The sequence below is a fragment of the Juglans regia genome, chromosome 4, assembly GCF_001411555.2.
Source record: "Juglans regia cultivar Chandler chromosome 4, Walnut 2.0, whole genome shotgun sequence".
Taxonomy (NCBI): Eukaryota; Viridiplantae; Streptophyta; class Magnoliopsida; order Fagales; family Juglandaceae; genus Juglans; species Juglans regia.
In genome coordinates, this window is record NC_049904.1 from 33,767,936 (window position 1) to 33,790,819 (window position 22,884).

The window sequence follows — 22,884 nt, forward strand, 5'->3', positions numbered from 1 at the left end:
ATGGATACTAAGAAACTAGTTGGGGGAGTTGCTAACCCTTTTTCATTAAATCGAGTTTTTAATCAGAAAGTAAGTACTACTTGAGAATCATGCATGACAGGCAGATCAACGTAAAATTAGTTGCTCCAACTTCAATAATCAAGTCAACCTTTTCCACCTTCATAAAATAAGTTTTTGACTACAGTTTCCTAGCTGGCTTTTATATAATTTAAATAAGTCCTCTATTTTATCTTAAATTCTTTTATTTTCGATCACAAATTAAGTTAATGTGTTGCATTTTCCGATATGATAAGGGATGAAAAAATATACTATAAATTAATTGGCAGTATTATTCGTTTATTTAAATCAAAATTGCCAATGATCTATTGAATCTAAGAAAGTTTCTTATTCTCTCCCAATCAGCCAACTAATCCACGCAGAGTCTCCCTAATCCAACAATGAATGTCCGGATGATCTTAATTCCCAACCCACTTCTCCCGTTATCGATCCTTATTTGTTTCAGGTAAAGCCACATTATTGAAGGAAGAGGGAAAAAAAAATATACTAATATCCTTACACTATTCTCATTTGGTTATACGCAGTTCAGATAAGATGAAATGAGATATTTTGTTAAAAGTTGAATAAAATATTGTTATAATATTATTTTTATTTTAGAATTTGAAAAAGTTAAATTATTTATTATATTTTGTGTGAAAATTTTAAAAAATTATAATAATTACATGAGATGAGATGAAAGGTTACGCCTAAAGGCCAGCCAATAATCGAGTGCTTTGTCATTTTTTATGTTGAAAACAATACGTTTCATGACATTATGACTAAGCCCCGGCAGATTTCCTTCAAAGATCAATAGACCCGAAAAGAAAGAAAGAAAGTACAAATGTTTATTCTTTTCTTGAAGTTACTGATCCGAGACACAAATCACGTAATAGAAAGGTACGATGAGATTAAAATAGGTACCTTAGAAGAAATAAGATAAATTTTAAGGAATTTGATGATTTGGTGAAAGAGAAATGATTGTTACAATTGTGAGCGTATAAGCGACGTATAATCATTTTGAAAAAAGTGAATAAATACATGACTCATTTGAAAAAAAAAATTAATTTTTTAATAGTAGACTCTTCTATTTTTCAAAGTGACTGTACGTCACTTGTATATTCCACGACTGTATATAACATTACTTCTAGTAAAAAACGGAGAAAGGAAAAAAGAAAAATAAAAGGAAACAATGCCCTTTTCTTCTAAAGAGTTTTTAGATAAGAAAGGTCCATGGATAACATGCCTTGGGTAAAGTTTTTGCTTCATCCTTTAAGACTCAACCCCTCCCATGCACCGGCATTCCCAGGGCTTTCCAAATTCGTGTCGGGTTGAGTTTCAACGAAAAAAGACTACTCAACAGTACAAAAGTACATATAAAAGTTGGACTCGTTGAAAACAATTGGTAGATCGAATTCGGGCAGGTGTTTTTCTTTTCCAGATCACGTTCACGAAAGTGAACTCGAGTTTACTTACGCATACCTATATATAATGGCATCCGTAATCAGAGAAGCATGCCATGCATAAAACATAAACAAAAACTCTCTTCACAATATACATGCCACCACATTAGTTCCTCCTATAGTTCAGGTTAAAAAATGTCATTCAGCTAGATAAGAGTAGAAGCTAATAGCATCTTCACCTCTTTCCTTTCTCTATTTCTAGTTCTTGCACAGGAGAAAATAAAAGTAAAAATTAAGGGCCATTGCCAGAATTCTCTCCCCGAAAAATGTCATCCTATGCAAGGATTGCCCCTGGGTTGCCGCAACAGTTACCACCAGCCTCAGTTTCAGTAGCAGCGGCCAACTAAAATTATACACCACAGGAGTTCAACCCCGACAAGGGTAATGCAGTTTCAAACGGTAGATACCACAGATCATATGCAACGTCTATTAAACTCAAGTTCATCTTGGCTTGCCTGATTTGATGTTTTGAATCAACTGACCACCGTTTTCTTCAGAAGTGGGCACATTCGGCAGGGATGGTAGAGGCGGAGTAAAGCCATTGATCTTGACACGTCCAGGAGGGCTTTCTCTTGAATTTCTATTCTTTGTTGGTTCTGAAAGTTTAATAGATGATTCTTCAGCAACCACTGGCTGTTCTAGCATTTTCATGTGCCTTAAAGATGGTACGTCACCTTTGCAGTATCTGTGCCACATGTTTCGGTATGCTGATTCAAGACCATGGGTAAAGTTTGTTCCATCACATACAGGAGACTTGGACATAAGGCCACGGAGAGACATCCTCAAATTTGAGAGTGCTGTTATGTCAGAGGCCAACTGCAGTGCCAATTGGACATATTCATCTTCATTTTTGGCAATGAGATGTCCCAAACCTAAATCACATCAGGGAGAAGCTCACTTTAATTGGGAGGTCAGAATAAAAATATACCGAAAGAAACAACAAATACAGTCACCACTGTTAGTGCAATACCAAAAGGCTGAAAACCCGAACTAGCCAGCTTGCACTGTTATTCTTTTTTCATTAAATTACAATATTGATATTTATGCCCCCACTAATGAGTTGAATCGTTGACACGTGGCATTTTTGTGCTTTGGACTACCAAGAATTAGATCTTTAGAAGATATCTACATTTAAAATCTTGGGGATGACTGTAAGGGAATGAAAAGACAATTTTATCTTTGTGCTCTCCTTCCTATCCATACAACTTGCCCACAGATGTTTAAATATACCACAGTAATGTTTGAGAACACGCAAAAGACAAGACACTAGATGCATATTAATCAAAGTGTGATAGGGAACTTCCTCACCAACTTTGCCGAGAAGACTCACGCCAACATTGTGAGCATGCACTGAACCAGCCATAGTGATACAAGGGACACCCATGTACAAAGATTCGCATGTTGTAGTCGTTCCAGCATAGGGAAAAGTATCCAAACTGCATACAGAGAATGTGTAAGAATCTATAAACAGGATGCATAGGAGAAGCCACAAGAAATTTTTTCCTTATAAATAAGTGGAGATTTTATTAAAAAAAAAAATACAAAAGGCATAGCCTAAATATACAAGAAGCAAAGCATCAAAAAGAAAGCGGAGATTTCACTCATGATCCTCAAAATGTCTATCATCCGTTTCCCTCCAAATACACCAACTAGACAAAGGGGAACATCTTCCACATTATTGCAATTTGTGGACTCCCATATAACCCTCTCCAATTGACAAAGAGATCTACTATACTTCTGACCATAAGCCAAGCCAAGCCAACTTGATTGAAAACATCATTACACAATGTAATGGCAATCTCACAATGAAGGAAAAGATCATTTACATATTACCCACTCTTTTTTGCACATGCAGCACTTAATCTGTCACAATAACAGGAAAAGAAGAGATGGTTAAGAGATTCCTCTTCCTGCCCACACAGAACATAGCTATGCACTATTTCCAGTTCACTGATAAGGAAGATAGAGTAACAAATTCCCACATTTAAATCATGTGGCAGATATACTAATACCCTACCCCCATCCATCTGGAATTCTTGATCCAAACCCTTCACTACCGGGTGAATGAGAAAGAATAGAATCAAGGGCATGCTCCTTGTACAACCCAGCGAAGAGTTAGTGAGGGCCAGAGTGAATATCATATGTAGTGTACTTCCACCATCAAGCAGGACCCCAGATATAAGAGTGCACTAAATCAGAAAGAGAAGCAGAAACAGATGTATTAGACTTCATACATTTTGAATGCTTTCCCATTCAAGACATGCACTACCAATTTATTGTCCATGGTCAGGGTTTTTCCTAGAGCGGCTGTCCAGGGGAAAAAAACTGCTCTTAGGGTGCCTTGGTCCACCAAGTTTTCCTCTAAGGAAATGGGTTACCAACTTAAAGTATAAGGGCCTTATAAAAAGATCAGACAATGAACTTCCCTTTCTTGGTAGGAGCCCAAAGCATTTTGTCTGCACCTCCAAGACGCAATCTAGTAGAAAAACTCTTTGAAGGCATCAACCTCTTAGTCATGGACTGCTCTGAAAAACAAATTATGATTCCATTAAGAAGAGCCACGAGAGAACTCCAATATCAGCAACGGAATCCTCATGCGTACGTGGAATACTATACACCTCCGAGAAAGCTTTCTTAAGGGCATTGCTACCAAACCATAAATCACGTCAAAATCTAGTCCTAGAGCTGTCAACCACATCAAGTCTAGTATGACCATAAAACACCCCCCACTCTCTTTTGAAATTCTCCCATAAGCCCATCTCATATGACCATGTATCTCATTAGAACACCATCTACCCCAAGCACAACCAACTGAAAGTCTAGAATACTTGTTACTATCAAATCACTCCCTTCTGCACTCACTTTGTCTCACACTTAAAAAAAAAATTCACATTCAAGGCATCCTGGAGAGCCACTCTGGTCGAATCTTAGCAGGTATTGGATGCAGTCACTAAGATAAAAACAAATTAAAGCCAATGCAGGCCAAAACAAGGAGTATATGGTGAGGTCACGAGTTCAATCCTATTGAGGCGCATGAGTTACATTATTACTGTTGGGGAAAAAAAGCAATAATGATTAGTGATGAAAGATACAATATCTAGTTTCTACAGATAGCAAAATGTGAACAAATAAGAATTAAGTTTTTTTCACCAGACTTTTTTTTTTTTATCGATAAACAAAATTTTATTGAGCATTTTTTTTCACCAGACTTAGAAGTTCAAGGAATGCAAGTTGAATTTTACCTGATGTCCATCAGAGAATATGCTTGCAAGTGATCATGGTTAAGAAGAATCAGTGGCAGAAGATCAACACGTAGAGGTTCTAATCCCAGTTGCTCCAGTGTTAGAAGAAATCTCTTTCTTACACTATCACAACAAAAAGGCTTACATTTTACCACAAGGCGAGAATTTGGAACAGCACATAGAATCCTTGCCCAAACTTGCAACACCTTAGGTGTAATCTGATGAAGGACAAAAGGAAGACATGGATAAAATCAAAAGAAATAAAAACGGTTGATCTTCATTTGATTCACAGTTCCAAGTAATTCAGTTATCTCATTTCAATTAACAAATACCTTAGCTAGATTATTGAAGCTACCAAATGTAATAAATCCATTGGAAAGAGCAGGAGTAGTGGACACTGGCCCAGCCTCGGGGGAAGGTGTATAACAAAGGAAACATTCTGGTAATCGAACTAACCCCTCAACATGCCTGCCATAATAACAGTTTCGTAAATAGAAAAAGTTTGAATATAATACACCACTAAGATCAACCTTAGCACATTACTTAATGCACAGAATGTCAAAAAGGAGATGTACTTCTGCTCTGTATCGGGAGGGTCTGCCAATGAATCAGTAATTCTGTAATCAATTGTAGGCAAACCAGTTGTATTTGGGTAGCCAATCCAAGTCACCTACAAACTCAGCAACAGCAGAATATATAAAGAACATCATACCACCAATGCAAACCATGGTCACATATGCATAATACATCCTTCCAACATCCTTCCACTCAGTAAAGATACAAAACTTTTGAATAAGTTGAAGGGCATGACACCATGGGCCATCAATGCTTGCCATTCTCCAAAGTAATATACTAATAATGCATGAATAATCAGACGGAAAACAGTATGAAGCAATCGCTTTTTAACAATCGTCAAAATAAGCAAGCCCCTACGTTTGGAGTTGCATGATACTGAATTTTAGAACATAATACAAATCAAGTACTGGCTTTCCATAAGACAGCAATACTCGGCATCAATTCTGCAGAGGAGTTCTTCAAAAAATTCAATCAATTGAGCTCCTTAAATACAATTAACATCATAATGATATACAAATAGCTTTAATTTAAATTGTAGTATATGATAAGAAAATATTTTCAGCAAAAAACATGGATAATTTAGAAAACAAAAAAGAGACAATAGCCTCTAATATACCTGAACAGGTGCAGGCCGACAAGCCATCATTCCCAATTTATTGTTAGCCGTATGACCAGTAAGTTCTACCAAGATGTCAACTTTATCTTCTCTAACCATGCTTGCCACCTTCTTTTCATCAATCCCATATACATCTCTCCATATCCCACCCTTTTTTATGACTTTCTCCTTAAACTTAATAGTTTTTGCATCTGCCTGTAAAATCATTTAAAAATCAAATCCATACAGTACGAGGAAAATCTTATATTTGAATCATGGAAACAAGTACGCGGTATAAACATTGAAGAATCCACTCAATTTTAAAAAATGTATATGTATACAAATGCATACTCACTTACATAGAGTCAAAACAACATTAAGTTACAGGAAAGCTAAAAAATTCAGACACTTAAGGGCAAGTATAATTAAAAGCAATTCCAAAGCCACTCTAAAATAAATAAATAAAATACCAAGGAAATTAAAGGTATATTTTTTTTTTTTTTTAAGGGGGGGAGTTCACCGCTAGTCCAAGTGTTGAACATTATGATGATGGAGGCAGCACTGCTGTAGCGGTGACAACTGCAGGAGAGATTGCAGCAGCTGCTGATGGTGCCTCTAGTTTTCAAAATAAGCTTTTTTTTAGCTTGAAAACAAGCAAACCTTCTGAATAAAAATGAAATAACAAATTCTTCATGCAATATTTGGCAACTGAATACCCAGTCAAAATCTTCTTTGGGCTTCCAAGTGGATATGGGAATTCAAAGCAAACAAAAATGTATAAGATAGTAAAACATCACAACAGCAGGCATAGCACTACAAATAGTTTGGGCTTTTTATGTCTGAATATAATACCTTCACAACTGCTGAATAAACAACCAACTTGAAATTTTCATTGTCATAATGGACGAGGGGGGCTTCTATAAAGTATGACACAGAATGAGTAAAAAAATCGGGAGATACATATCCAATCACAAGCGGCCTTTCCGGATCCTTCAGATTCTCCCACGATGTGTACTGTGAATATAACCACATAAAGCGCTTACCCCAGTCCCTGCATGTAGACATTTCAATCTAGATGAAACTGGGGAAAGCTATAACTTTCTGAATGCATCCTGTGCTAGAGAACACATTAATGCTCAGGCAACCTTAAATTGTGAAACAGAACATAGATTAGGGGCTGTGTGTGGAATGCCCACGAGCTAGTATAAAAGATATGCAATTGAACAAGATAAGGAACTATCACTTGCAAGCTTAAAGTAAGGTTCTCTATCCTAAACCAGATGGTGTGAGCCCTTATGCCATTCATTGATAAGTCTCCAAAACCTCCAACTGAAATTTTCATATAGGTTAAATGATCCATCTTGCACAGTAAATTGCATCCGTATTAGTCCAAACAGATGAATTCAACATAAGATTTTTAAAGTTCCTTGGTTTAATTTGAAAACTAACAAATATTTTGCCTTGTAATTTCAAACTAAGCTTCTGGTTAAAGTTAAACTAGTGAAAAGAAAATATGGAAAGATCAAGTTTAGGTTTGAGAACACTCACCTTGAACCAAACAGCATAAGTCAAAATGAATATAGGTTGCTCCGACACATGCACACAACAAAATAAATTGACTTTCCAGAAATACAAAATACTTTTAAGAAAATAAACTCAATTCTAAAATATGTCAGGTGAGATGGATCTCTAGATTCGATTCTCTGCAAAAGGAGGAAAAAACAGGCCTCTCTACATCAGTTTTAAATGAAAAATTAGATTGGAAAGAGAAAAGGAGACAATAGAGGAATACAAAATTACATAAGTTGCCAGAAAAGTAGGGGCAAAAGGGGATCTAGAAAAGTATTCTAACAGCCAGTAGACATCTGCAGTAGCATACCAAGCTTAACAAATCCATTATACCAACCATGCACTTGTTTTGTATCCACCTAAATAGAGAAAGTAAGGAGGAAGAAGTATAGATCCGCAAGATGCATCTGGCAACCCATAAAAAATACACAGTTGCACTCTTCTAGAACAAGTTCATCATATTTTATGAATGCTTATACCCTCTAAAGACTTCTTTGCAACTCATAGGACAACTTGACTATTGAACAGGATACTACCAACAAAACTTGTTTGATTAGTAAAACATGAAACAGATGCTTCCCACCCGATTGAGCATCCGCCCGAGACCCCAGAAAACAACATAAAAAAAATCCCAAAACACCAGAAGTTAAGATATTGTAGCAAAGAATGATGATATATAAATTGGTAAAACATTTCTGTGAATGCAAGAAATAAATTATCTTAGCGTGCTCCTGAAAACAATTCATTAATACCATAAATTTAAAATGCATTAATCTAAGTTTGACTTAGATATCAAATAATGAAGAGCAAATGCATGATAGTTGATTAGAGATGGCTAAAACCTGTGAGCCTCAAAAAGTTTATCATCATGTCCTTCATTTATGTAATTCATCGCAAGCAATCGATTCTGTCAGGAAAATACAAACATAGATATATCAACAACATTGTTCAAAAAAGGGAGTCCAAAAACTATTAGGGGAAAAATAGGACAAATCTAACAAAGAAACAACACAAAGGCATTCACATGGAGTGGTCCCACAACTTCCCCCTCCCACTTCCACAGACATTAAATTCTTTTTAATTATTAACTAAAGAATTTAGTAATCAAACCAATCCAAATGATACTTTTTATGTGATGAAAATTGTAAAGCAATAATCATCCCAATTACTGACAACACTCAACAAGTACCTGACATGCCCAGGAGCTCAAGAGTAATCATACCTGGCCTGCATTTCGAGAGTCGGGATCTATCTTAAGGCATTGCTCATATGCATCAATAGCAAGAGATATATTGCCAGCATCTCTGTAAAGAACCCCTACATAGAAAGATGCAGAGGAATGAACTTACAACAGAAGTACTAACGGAGGGAATCTATAATAGAAGCTTCCATGTGATTTTAGTAAAAAGATATAAATAAAACCTGCCTTGAAAGAAAATCTGAAAGAAAGTGAAGCAGAAAAAAAGGCAGGTAACAAGCTGTTTTTTTCTTTTGATAAGTACAATAAAAGGCAGGTAACAAGGTACCCTAACCAAAATAACGAATGTGTCTAGAAACTCCAACACGCTAAAAGTCACTGTGACAAACCTTGGTATCCTACTCTACATTTCAATTTTTTAAGAAATTCAATCTACACTGATCATTTTTTAAGTTCATTATGCACAGCATCAGCCTGGCCTAACTTGATTCTTACCATCCTTATACTCAAGAGGAGAGGCTTTTGAATCTATAAGGAAGCTGTAAGCAGCACTTACGTCCATCATCATACAATCGAGTTACTGCCCCTCAGATCCTCCAGCTCTCAGTAAGCATCCCCCTTTTCATATTTGCCTTCTCGATCTATATATAGATGGATCAGGATATATTATACTAATTCTTGACGGGAAAAGGCCATTACCCAGTTTTGGTCTTCCAAAATCATAAAGATGTCATGAATTTGTTGATGGTTTAAGGTAACCAAACCGGCATAGACTACCTTATTTCTTAGTTGAGAATGATTCTTGTATATATATATATATATGTATGTATATTTGATTAAGTAGAGTGATTCTTATAATTAAGCCAAAAAAAAATTCCAGTGACCAAAGCTAAATTTTCGAAGTAATATGCCGCTCAGGTCATTAGACCTAAAAAATTCATTCTCTCAGCATGCAGAAACCATCTTTTACACTAATAAAATGTAACTGCAAAGGTGCAACCCAAGTATGTAGAAAGTATACAAGAGGGCATGCAAACACCTAAAAGTGGCAACATTTCTAACATGATTTAACTGACACTTTCATGCAAAGGGAAATGAACTTTATGAAATCAAGCACATTTTCAAGGGTGAGATGTAAGTGAAAGGGTTTCAGTAATAAGAAACAGAAGACAGACATACACAGAGTGAGAGACCTAAATTATTATATGCCTCTGCATATGTGGGATTTGCGATGATGGCTTTCTCGATCAAGCTTGCTGCAATATCCATTTTACCCTGTCAAATAGAAAAGAAGATATGTGACTATCTCAGACTATGCACAGTTTTACACATCATTCATAAGGAAACATTCAAACCAAACCTGGACAGTATAAACCACACCAATATTGTTCAAAGATTGTGAAAAGTTGGGTTTGATCGACAGAGCCAACTGCAAATGATCATAAATAATGAGGATAACGCCAAGGATGTTGATGATAAAGACAAGCACTTTATGCATGGAGATGGGCGGGAGGAAGGGTGAGGGGGAGGAAAAAAGAGGCATCTTGCACAAGTATTGAAAAATGCCTGATAGCACTCCACAGCTTTATCAAGGTTGTCTCGATCTTTGTATATTACTCCTAGATTGTTGCATGCCTCCGCACATTGGGGGTTGAAATGGAAAGCAAGTTCATAGAAGACAATAGCCTACACAAGTAGAAATTGATTATAGGATTCAAATTTTCCAATGACTGCAATAAATATAACAAAATAAATGGACAATTAGGCTACGCATAGAGATAAAGAGAACATAGTTTACCCCCAAGAGTCACTTACCATATCAAACTTAAGCATTTCCCCATAAGCAACCCCGAGATTATACATAGCATCAGCATAGTGCCAATTATAATACAAAGCCTTCTTGTAATATGCCACACCTTGATTAATGTCTCCCTCCAATTTAACCTAAAAAGACAATCCAAAGCTAAATTTATACAGATAATAACTTAACAGTTACTAATAAAAGAAAACAGAAACCTATGAACAAATATTTTCTGACATATAATCTATTTGGAGGTTGAATAACACATTAAAAGAACATAAATCTATAAACAAAACTCATTGGAAGTGCTTAATCAGCGCGCTTACTGTTAAGGACTTTTTTCTTTTTGAATAATTTTACCATTATGGCCTAAATCAAACAAAACAATCCAATTTGAACAGGAAAAAGGAAATGGCATGTGATGCGAAATGCAATGTTGAAGTGAAGAAATTTGAAATGACCTCGTAATGGAAGAGGTTCTAGAGTCTTGCAAGATGTTGATCTCAACATTGACAAGTATATGCTGATGGCACTAAGCCACAACTTATGGTACCCATTGTCTTGAGACATTCTTTTTTTAAGTAAAATAAAATTTTATTGAAACAAGTAAATAGGCATAGCCCAAGTACACAGGAAATATACATCAGAAAACAGCTAGTTACAAGTTGGGAACTAGAAAGTGATACAAAAAAAGTCATGAGGGCTCTATTTATCCATTTAAAAAGTTCATTTCTAGCGAACAGTTTTGGTTTTCCCTTTTTCTGCTTTTGTTTACAAAGCTATTCAAGATGGAAGGTGATGGGAGTTTTATGGGAGTGAGCAAAATGGGTCTCTCTAAGAGTTGGTCATAGACTCAAAATATTTTACTCTCATTGGGGTGCAATTCGGTTATTATAGAGAGGAGTTGGAGGGTGGTGGCTAATCGGTGCAGTGGCTGGCTAAGGCTAAGGCTAAGGCCATGGAAGCATGCTCAAAGGAAGAAAAAATGGATTTTTACACCACAGTCCGGGAAGGTAGCGCTTTATAGCACAACATTGTTTGAATGATCGAGGCCGCTATATGGCGGTGGTGGAATTTGGTGGTGGAGGGAGGAGGAATTTTATCTTCGTTCCTGAGGAAGAGGGTAGTGGCTGGAATAGGATGGGGGAGGCACTGCGGGACTTTTTCTTTGACAGGAGAAGCACCCATAGCGACGAAAACACGAAGAGGAAGGTGGCCACGGCTCAGTCACAGCACCATTCCTGCAGGGAGGCACTGATGGTGGAGCAGACCCGTGTGTCTCGGAATGGGAACGACGACATGCTAGGATAGAGAGGTGTGACTATAGGACATGGCTCTGGTAGAGAGTTGCGTCCTGTACAATGGCAGGGTGGTGGTAGCAGACAAGTAGGTGGCGTCGCAGAGGGGGAGACTCTGAAATTCTTGTTGGAAGCTAAGGCTCAACTGGAAGACCTGCAAAACAAAATAGACTGGTTAATAAGGAAGGAGATGGGCTCGGATGGTAATGGGCCCTACGTGGGCCTGGATGGGGGTGCTGAGCAAATTAGTGCTAGACCTCAGGCAGATGGGCGTGAGATCACAAATGTTAGGCCTCATCTTGTGGGGAACTCAAGGGATAATCGGTTGATGGGGCTTAAGCCGAAAAACACGGGCCGCAGTGAGCCTGTTAATTAGAAGGCTCAACCTGTAATTACAAGGCTCCAACCCGTTAGGCATAATACCACTAGGAGAATCCGTAAGGAGGGAGACCCGCGACCCACCGCCAACGATAACTCTACAACCGTGCCGAAGAAAGTACTGGAAGCACCACGTTCAGTGGTGGGCCCTGTGCCAGTGGTCCATACAGCTCTAACGACGATGGTGGAGCAGATATTACTGTCACGTGTGAGGAAAAAGAAGAAATACTGCCACCGCTAACTTTAGTCCCTGAGTTCTGCACACAGAACCTGCCGATATTCAACATGGAAACAACACTTTCCCAGATGGAGGCTTCATTTGCTTTTGTCGAGCATCTTGAGGTGTTATCAGAAGGTGGGGACGAGATGAGTTTGGATTTTGAGGAGGATAGTGTCGTGGAGCTACCTCAAAGGCTCATAGAGGTTAGTGATGATGTAGTTTTGGTTCCTGACACCCATGCGATTACCCATCTCTCTAATAATGTGGAGATCAACGTGGGTACTGTGGTCGAATGGGAAGGACGTAACCTTTTGGGGGGGGGGTGGGGGGGAGATGCTAGTGAAAGGGATCCATTCCCACTGAACTGTCTGTTACCAAATGAGTTCGAGATCTTTGACTAGGTGCTCAAAAAGGTAAAGGACATCCAACATGTTGTGGGAATGGACTGTCTGTTACCAAATGAGCACCCAGTCAAAGATCTCGAACTCATTTGGTAACAGACAGTTCAGTGGGAATGAATCCCTTTCACCAGCATGTTGAATGTTGTGGGAATGGAGTGTGTGGGTTACGAAGAGACAGAGGGAGCTGAAGAGACTTAACTGGTCATTGAATGAGGGTAGCTCAAGCCGTGATAGGTCCAAAGGGAAGGGTACTGTTGTTTCTTTATGAAACCGAGAATTGTGTCTTGGAACGTGCACAGGCTGAATGAGGGTAATAAGTGCCTTCGCATAAAAAACTTGCTTCGGGAATGGAAGGCGGATATTGTTTGTTTACAAGAAACCAAGATGAAATTGGTGACCAGAAAACTAGCGAGAAGTGTGTGGAGTTGCCCGTATGTAGATTGGGTTTATCTGGCTTCAAATGGGGCATCGGGTGGTATCCTTGTGATGTGAGATAAAAGGGTGGTGGAGAAAATAGAATTTGTAGGGGAATACACAGTGGCATGTTCCTTTAAGATGGTAGAGGATAATTTCTTGTGGGCTTTTGTAGGTATATATGGATCGAATGTTGACAACATCAGAAGTTGTTTGTGGGAAGAACTTGCTGTAATACATAGCTGGTGGGACCTCCTTTGGTGCATAGGTGGTGATTTTAACTTAATAAGGTTCCCTAGCGAAAGATTTGGAGACAATCGTCTACGCCTAACCATGACAAATTTTTCAGATTGCATTTTTTACTTGAACCTGGTGTATCTCCCATTAATAGGTGGTCCCTTTACTTGGTTTAATAGTCAGATGTGGTCTCAGCTGGACAGATTGCTAATATAGCCGAATTGGGAAAGTCATTATCCGGAGGTATGTCAGAAGAGATGGAGACAGTATTCAAGGAGGTCGTCGTTATTTTAAGTTCGAAAACATGTGGCTTAAAAGCGAAGGCTTTGTGGACAGGGTAAGGCATTGGTGGTTATCTTATCAGTTCCATGGTACCCCCCTCTCATATTCTTGCAGGCAAACTAAAAGCTTTAAAGAATGATTTAAAACTTTGAGATTTTCAAACATTTGGTGACATAGGGGAGCAAAAGAAAATCATGATGGAGGAATTACAGAATCTTGAGAGGATTACTGAAGATAGAGTCCTCACCTCAGAGGAAGTGTCACGTAAGGCAGAGCTAGCCTCAGAGTTGGAAAGAATATTATCTTTAAAGGAGATCTTTGGCGACAGAGGTCAAGAGCACTTTGGTTGAAAGAAGGGGATTGAAGCACAAAATTCTTCCATAGAGTGGATAATTCTCATAGGAGAAATAATACCATTGAGATGTTGAAAATCAATGGTAGAGACTGCACGAAGGCTCCTTTGATCCGAGAACATGTGGTGAGTTTCTTTGAACATTTATTTACAAAATGAGAGGGTTGGAGGCCAAAATTAGATGGACTCTCGGTTTTGATTCTATTGAGCCACAGAGAGCGTCTTGGTTGGAAAGATCTTTTGAGGAATAGGAGGTATATGATGTGATCAGAAGAATGGTGAAAGATAAAGCACCAAGTTCAGATGGTTTTTCAATGGAATTTTTTCAAACATGTTGGGAGGTAATGAAAGAGGACATTATGAATGTGTTCCAGAAATTATTCTTGGCTGGGAAGTTCAAGAAAAACCTGAACGTTACTTTTATTACTTTGATCCCAAGGAAGACCGGAGCATCAGAAGTGAAGGACTTTAGGCCCATTAGCCTCATAAACGGGGTATACAAAATCATTTCCAAAGTGCTTGCAAACAGGTTAGGATGGTCATAGGTAAGATAATTTCAAAAACCACAAAATGCTTTTGAAAGGGATGGCCAAATCCTGGATTATGTCCTAATGGCCAATGAATGTCTGGATAGTAGATTAAAGTCTGGTATTGCAGGGATTATATGTAAGCTAGATATGGAAAAGACATATGATTATGTAAACTGAGACTTCCTCCTTTATTTATTGAAGAGATGTAGCTTTGGGGAGAAATGGTGTATGTGAATCAGATGGTGCATTTCAAAGGCAAGATTCTCAGTTCTGATCAATGGCAGCCCTGAGGGTTTTTTCAACAGCTCTCGAGGCCTAAGATAGAGAGATCCCCTGTCCCCTCTTCTTCTTGTTGTCCATGGTGTGAGTAGGATGTTATAGGCTGTGGTTAGCAATAGTTTTATGGCTGGATTTTCAGTGGGTGATCCGAATAGGGGCCTTATCTCAGTTTCCTACTTACTATTTGCATATTACACTAATTTTCTGCGAGGCAGAGCAAGACCAACTTAGAGCAGTGAAGGTGATTTTTCTATGCTTCGTAGCAGCGTCAGCTTTGAGAGTGAATTTTGATAAATCAGAGTTGGTGCCAATTGGGAACGTTAGTACTACTCGGCAATTGGCCAACACACTTGGGTGTAAGGTCGCTTCTCTTCCTATGACATATTTTGGATTACCGTTGGGGGCTGCATCACGGGCCTTATCTATTTGGGATACAATTATTGAGAAAATAGAACGAAAATTGGCAGGGTAGAAGAGATTGTATTTGTCGAAAGGAGGCCGGGTGGCTCTTAACAATAGTACTCTCTCTAACTTACCAACTTATTTTCTAGCTGTATTTCCAATTCCAGCTTACATGGAGGCGCGGATTGAAAAACTCTATCGTATTTTTTATGGAGTGGGATGGGGAATGAATTCAAGTTTCACCTAGTCAGCTGGGATAAGGTGTGCAGACCAATTCCTTCAAGTGGGTTGGGTATAAAGAACTTGAGAATGTTTAATCGGACAATTCTTGGGAAATGGCCTTAGAGACACAATATGGAACCGGAAGCCCTTTGGAAATTAGTGGTTGATTGCAAACATGGTAGTTTATGGGAGGGTTGGTGTACTAGAGAAGGGAATGGATCATATGGCGTGGGGGTTTGGAAGCAAATAAAACAAGGGTGGGGGTGTTTACTCGCCATACTAAATTTATGGTGGGGTCATATAAAATTTTGGAGGGACATTTGGTGTGGGAGGAGGCTCTAAATGACTCTTTCACATCTGTTTTCTGAGTGACATGTGATCAAGAAACTTCGGTGGCGGACCTCATGGTTCGTTTAGGGGACCAAGTCCAATGGAATGTCACCTTTAGTAGAGCAGCCCAAGATTGGAAAATAGACAGTTTCGAGACTTTTTTCAGCCTAGTGTACTCTATGAAGCTGAATCGATTGCACGACGATAAGCTGTGGTGGACACCTGCAGGTAAGGGTACTTTCTCGATTTGCTCCTTCTATAAGTCTCTTACACTTCTACCAAATACTCATTTCCTATGGAGAAGACTGTGGAGGAGTAAGGCGCCTCCCAAAGCACTTTTCTTCTCTTGGACAGCAGCCCTGAGTAAGATGACTATCGATAATCTACAAAAGTGCCGGGTAATTATCTCAAACCGGTGTTGTATGTGCAAGAAAGTTGGTGAGACAATGAATCATCTCTTGCTACATTGTGAGACAGCTAAAGCCGTGTGGAGCGAAGTGTTTAGTCGAATAGGGTTAAACTGGGTGATGCCTGCTATAGTGATTGAGTCATTGGTCAGTTGGGTGATGCCGGGTGGCGCTCCACAAATCAAAGTTGTGTGGAAGATGGTCCCTACCTACATTATGTGGTGCATATGGCAAGAGCATAATGAGCGAACATTCGAAGACAAGAAGCGGACACTAGAGGAGCTTCGAGCTTTATTTTTCCGCACCTTATTCTTTGGGCAATAGCTATAGATTTTAATGGCCTAAGGAGTTGTTTGGATTCAGAGATGAGTTGAGATGGTTTGTGTGGGAATTTGGGAAAGTTGTAATGATGAGATGAGTTGAAATGAGGTGAGGTGGGTTTTGAATGCAAACGAGGCCTAAATGTACATGATTTTCTTGTTTCTTCAATAGCGACCTAGATAGGTCGTATCTCTTGTATACCTTCTTTGTGTACTTAGGTTATGCCTATTCTTATTAATACTACCGTTTACTTATATAAATAAAATAAAATAAAAAAAGGTCATGAAAGTTGGCTCCATTAAAAACACTGGCAGAAGCCCAAAGAAAAGTCTTGAGACATTCCAAGCCATGAAGAAAAAATGTTACACACTTTTGAGATAAGCCTCAATAAAGAGCTAACCCCAGCCAATGTAAAGTTGACAATTTAATCTTAAGGAATGATCATTTCCAACAATTTATCAAAGCCCTGTATCTAAAAGGTCCTTGGTTCGGTATGACTAGGCAGGCCTAATTTGCCTGTATCCATCACTAGTGCTTGATGGTTGCAAGTTGTATCATTTATACTTCCTGTGTACTTGGGCTATGCCGTTTTCTATCAATAAAGTTTTCTTCTTATAAAAAAAAAAAGGGGTATCTGTCAATTTAATATAAATTGGCAACGCACTTTGTGACAGCTTAAGCTTTTAGAGCTGATGGTTACTAGCACAGCACGAGTCATGAAAAGACAAGTCAATAAGTTAAATCGGGATGAGAAACCACCTTCGTTCCTAAATCTGTCAGGGCTATTGCCATATTGTTCTTTGCAATCTCAAAGTTTGGTGAAACAGCTAGACACCTGATACAGGAGAGCAAGCAAGGACACATAACATCAGCACAGAAAAACCTGTGGAGAGAAAATAAAGAAATCACATGCTATGTTCAACTTGGATCCGAAAAGACTGAAAAAATAAAATTCAAGTCCCAGCAACCAGCAAGCCAGAAAGCTTACTGGCAAATAACCTCGTTTTTTTTATAGGTAAAATAAGATTGTATTGATCAAGTAACAGGCAGAACCCAAGTACACAAGAAGTATATGCATGGTACATGATAACACCCAAGTACCCAAGTACACAATAAGATTGTATTTATCAAAAAAAAAAAAATATATATATATATATATATATACATGATAACACCTTTTTTTTTAAGTTACTGGAAAATTACCTCTCATAACAAGCAATAGCTGACTCTAATTCACCACGATTTTTGTAAATGACACCCATGTTGCAATATGCTTCAGCATACATGGGCCTCTCTAATGCAGCCTTCTCATAGCAATTAAGGGCCACATCAAATTGCATCATCTCGGAATAGACAACTCCAAGATTATAATATGCAGGCTGTATGTATCAAAGTGTATAAGAATATATTCTTGGGTTATGTGTTGAAAGGAGAAGCAGACAGCATCAGAAAGTGTGAAGAAATAATAAAATGAAATTACCGCATAGAGCGGATCTATTTTGAGAGCTTCATAGTACTTCTGAATCCCCTCTTGAACACTTCCAGCAAGCTTTAAGCTGGTTCCAAGATCTGTTAATACAATGGCTAGGCATTCTGCAGCTAGTTTGTATGATGGGTCCGCTCTCAAAGCCTTCTGATATGACTGCACAAAATGAAATTGATCAAGTCTAGAAACAGAATTCAGTAAATGGCTAATAGTGTACTTTTTCAATGGATTACTCAAAAGTGCAATGTGGGTCTAGTTCAAAATAAAGTAACCACTAATCCTTTTTTTCTACTTTTAATAGGTAAACTCAACTCTTTACCCGGACCTAAACAAAGGATGACTGACCATAAAAAATTAAACCCTCAACCTTAACCCTCCACCCTTTACTTATGGGGCCATCGGTATGACCACTAAAACTTGTATGCACAAGAAATTACATTAAAAACTGATATATGGGTCAAAAAGGTCAAGCTGATGATGGCTTGAGCTCATCTAGAATCATGACACCTAAGAGCAGTAGTATCCAGATCTGTATAAGCGTCAAGTCGCCAAAATATGAGGAAAAGTGAGTAACTTTTGTAAAATCATCCTACATCCGGTTGCCTAAAATAAGAAATAAGTTTAAGCTTTCAACAGTTGTTCCCTAAATTTGTTCAACAACAGTAGCTCCCCAAACTTAATTATATTAATATTTTATTAGTGAGTAGTTGATTGTAAAGAAAAGTAAAAGTAAAAATAATGAATAATGAATAAAGAATAAAGAAAGATTATTTTAATAAAATAGAGAAAGAATAGGGAGTGGGATGTAGGAAGTTTTGAAAAGATGAGTAGTTAAAATAGAGAGATGATTTTTAGCTAAAATTTGGAGAAAAATTTGATGATCAGGATGAGGATGCTCTAACAGCTCTAGCCCTGTTCAGCGCAAGTTTGATGCACAATGGTCATCTACCCCTACTATGTACATAGACAACAGTTCATGTCAATGGCCTGTGGATAATGATCTTAATAATAAATCATACAACAGCAGATGAACAGAGAAAGATGCGGTCAAGAGAAACTCTGCGCCCATTGATGTGGTGAAGAACGACAATGACAATCAAAGGAAAATAGCGGGTTTGTGATCCACGGCGGGAAAATTGGAACATCTAGGGAGGCGACTTGCGCAAGCATCAATAACATAGGACACTATCAAGGGTCACAAAGCAGAGAACATGGAAGAATCATCAAGGCAGCACAAGGAATGCATAGCCAACAATTTACAAATGATCATTACAATGGTATTCAAGCAAAACTAATTTTTTCTTTGTTGAAAAATACAGTGGGGGAGATTGATAGAAATATGGATCCATGTGTATCTGCTACAAGCAAAATGTTGCACGTCATTCAATCACATCACACCCATAAAATGAAACTTTGTTGCACACAGATAGTAATACTGCAAAATAGTCTCCATTATTAGTGTATACTTCATGTGTACTTGGGTTATTTTCCTATCAATAAAGTTTTACTTTCACTTATCAAAAAAGAATCTCTGTTATTTACTCCCCTGGCCCCAGAAAAAAAGGGTCTATTTCGTTACCATAAAAGAAGTGACTATACCTCAGCAGCCTCTGCTAGACAACCCTCATCTTTGTACACAATACCGCAGTATGTGAGGGCGCAAGCATTCTGTGGGTCCAATTTGATCGCCTCAGTAAAACTGTTAAATGCAAGCTTTGGCATGTTCTGCATTTGGAGGCATATCCCTTTGCCAATGTGTGCTTCCACGTTGCTGCTGTCTTTCTCTAACACACCATCATAAAGAGCAAGAGCCTCAACGAACTTGTTCCTTGATCGAAGAATGTTAGCATAAGAAATGGCATCTTTCCCTTCGAACCTCTTGTGCACCGAAGCAGCATCTACAGGAGAGTCACCACTACTGGGAGACAGCTGTGATCCGTTCAAGAAATCATTATCTCGTATTGTGTCCCTCTCTCCCCCATTACCAACAGCTTTTTCAGGCCACGCCATTCAAGCACAGCAACAAACTCACTTTACCTGAAGTTAAAGCATCATACACAAGCAACATTTATTCTCAACAATTTAGTTCAAACCATAAATGCGAAAATTTAATCTTTCATAAAATAAACCAAGTTACAACCCAGCATTTTTTTATAGGTAAGTTACAACCCAACATTTGGAACTTTTAAAGTAAAAAACAATACACTCACTTCAGTTCGATCAAACTTTTTTTCTGTTTCGATAAGTAATTCAGTTCGATCAAAATACTACATCGACATTCGTAACATTGCTAGAACGCGTAAAAATCCTAAGCTACAGCAGGATCAGAAGCTTCATTCTATTAGCTAGCTAAATTCTCCAACACAGACTGGTCAAGGTAAATAAACAAGTAAAAATTAATTTTAAAAAAACACAAGTGAACAAATAAAAGTAACGAACTAGCACTAAAAGCACGATAGCACATTATTATAGCGGGTTAAATATTAGGAAAATATAAGAAATGGGTTTCAATTAGAGCAAAGGGAGAGCGAGAATTGAGCGAAAGATTAGGGATTCGGGGCTTACAGTCAAGGTCGATGAGGTAGCTTCTTCGAGTAATCGAGGCACATGATTAGAGTCGGAGCAGGGTTCAAGTTTATCTTTGTCGGCTCGGAGAGAGTGAAGTTTGTCTGAGAGAGTGGAGACGTCCTCACCCTCCCTCCGACGAAGTGCTAACGATGTGTCCCGAAAACCCGAGAGGCCCAGAAGGTCCGGGACCCTGACGTTCCGTCCGTTATTTACAACGTCGGGCACAAAGGAAACCTACGGTCATGTTTGGTTCGTTGATGTTAAGAGTAGTTTTTATTTTTAAAAGTTTTATTTTCCGCTAATTTCAACTCCTAGTGCTTAAAAATCATAACCGACGTGAAAATGTAAATGTATTTAAGAAAATTTTATTTTTTTACTGATTTTATAAGTTATTGATATGATATAAAATTTAAAATTTAAATAAAAAATAACAAAATAAATATTATAAATAAAAATGTAAGTATACAATAACGCATATTATTAATAATGGAGTTTGTCCTGCTCGCATCCCTTGTAAATTAAGTTTGCATATAAAACTTACAATAAAAAAACTATAGTACTGCCACGTCATTCATCTATGTTTCAAAAAACTATATGTTTTTTTTTTATATTACATATTTACTGAGTATAATAATTTATTTTTTTAAATATATATACGTGTGTGTGTGGTGTAAGAGTAGTGAATACAATTTTGTTTTTAAGTTATTACAACCGTTCTTGACGCCACATAAAACAATGAATAAATATTCATAACTTCTTCATATTTTATATTTTATATTTTTTAAATTTTTTATTTTTTTTTATCAAATATTTATTATATAAATAATGAATACAAAATTTGAAATAATTTAAAAAGAATAAACTCAACAAATATTAAAAAAAAATTAAAAATATGTGAGATGTATAATGTAATAAAAGTTGTGTAACAAGACTCAAACGGGTTCAATAAAACTTCATGGGATTGAAAACTCTCTCTCTACACAAATTTTTGGGTTGATAAAAGTTTCAGCCTATCCAAATGATGATGCCATCTTATTAAAGGTTGGACTTTTTTATTTTTTTGAAAGAATTAAAGCTTGGACTTGAACTAGCATGATAAGAATATTTATACTATTTGATTTGTTATTAGAAAATATAGACAAATTTGTGAAGAGGAAAGCACTCGTGACGCGCGTGCTTTTTACACTTATAAGAATAATTTTACTTATAAGTCCCACATACTATATATTATATTTATTTTAATTTTTTTTTATAATAAGTATATAATATATAGATAATAAATATAACAACTCAATTAGTTTAACGATAATAAAATAAAATAAAAATAAAAAATAATTTAAAAATCTGTAAAGTGTGTAGTGTGAAATAATAGTAGCATCCCTTAATTATTTATAGTTATTCAATAAATTCATTTGATAGTTATAAATATTAACCAGTCCACTTTATGTGAATGTTTTTTGTTTCTACATTAGATCTTAGAATTCTTGTAAATATTTTAGAGAATTTAACAAGATGCTTAAGGAATGAGATGATATTATAAATATGTAAATAGTAATTAAATGATTTGTAAATAATAATGAAATTGTTTGAATTATAATATTTTATTGAATTTTGATAATTGAGAGAAAAAAAAAATTGAATAAAAATATTATTAACTTACAATATTATTCTAAAATGATTTTTATTTTAAAATTTGAAAAAGTTGAATTATTTTTTGTGTTTTATTTAGAAATTTAGAAAATTTGTAATTATTAGATGAAAAAATTAAAAATTTGAAATTGAAAATTATTTATATTTGAGTGATGTTTGAAAAGGAAATAATATGAGATGAGATAAAATGTAATAGATTAAAACCTATTTCCAAACAACTCCTAAATCTCAAATGATAGTATATAATAAACAAAAATTTAATGTACAGCCACTTTTTATTTACGCTTTATAACAAACAAAGGAAAAATCTTATTGCAAGTAAGTTTGTGCACCAATTTGTACACCAATATTGATATGTAATACATATGTTTAACGAAATGATGTGAATTAAAGATGAAAATAATTTTTATGATATAGGAGATTTTCTTCTTCTCTTAAAATTTTTATTTTTATTTTTTTTAAATAAAAAAATCATTGGTACGCGATATGGTGCACGAACTCGCTTGTATCTAACAAAGCCCGTTTCGTGAGATAATTTTATGCAAGAAAAATGATATATTTAAATTTTTGTTTTTTATTTTAATAGATGATAGTTATATAAAATTGAAATTATTTATATGATATATTAAT

At 36.8% G+C, this 22,884-nt stretch overlaps 1 protein-coding gene across 2 annotated transcripts; it reads right to left on the minus strand.

The window, feature by feature from the left end:
- Positions 1-1,518: 1,518 nt before the first annotated feature.
- LOC109004844 (probable UDP-N-acetylglucosamine--peptide N-acetylglucosaminyltransferase SPINDLY) lies at positions 1,519-20,855 on the minus strand. Of its 2 annotated transcripts, XM_035689396.1 has the most exons (19): positions 20,602-20,855; positions 19,636-20,073; positions 18,031-18,192; positions 17,754-17,929; positions 17,310-17,385; positions 10,492-10,620; positions 10,243-10,362; positions 10,037-10,105; positions 9,870-9,951; positions 8,701-8,795; positions 8,321-8,385; positions 6,762-6,960; positions 5,931-6,125; positions 5,314-5,408; positions 5,071-5,206; positions 4,739-4,956; positions 2,805-2,932; positions 2,171-2,368; positions 1,519-2,092 (listed from the first exon to the last, which is right to left on the minus strand). In XM_035689396.1, exons 2-19 carry the CDS (start codon positions 20,044-20,046, stop codon positions 1,938-1,940), a joined length of 2,709 nt encoding a protein of 902 aa, XP_035545289.1. In that variant the 5' UTR covers positions 20,047-20,073; positions 20,602-20,855; the 3' UTR covers positions 1,519-1,937. The 2 variants fall into 2 exon arrangements, with proteins under 2 accessions (XP_035545289.1, XP_018839095.2); XM_018983550.2 differs by having other exon boundaries at positions 1,519-2,368; positions 20,602-20,836.
- Between the last annotated feature and the right edge of the window lie 2,029 nt (positions 20,856-22,884).

Bases quoted from the DNA above. Each gene is read 5' to 3' on its own strand.
- LOC109004844 (XM_018983550.2), bottom strand. From the start codon at position 20,046: ATGGCGTGGCCTGAAAAAGCTGTTGGTAATGGGGGAGAGAGGGACACA. The intron at 6,126-6,761 runs GTATTATATTCA...ATGATTTTACAG, and splicing joins TTTATTCAGCAGTTGTGAAG to GCAGATGCAAAAACTATTAA. The intron at 4,957-5,070 runs GTATTTGTTAAT...GTCCTTCATCAG, and splicing joins GCTTCAATAATCTAGCTAAG to ATTACACCTAAGGTGTTGCA.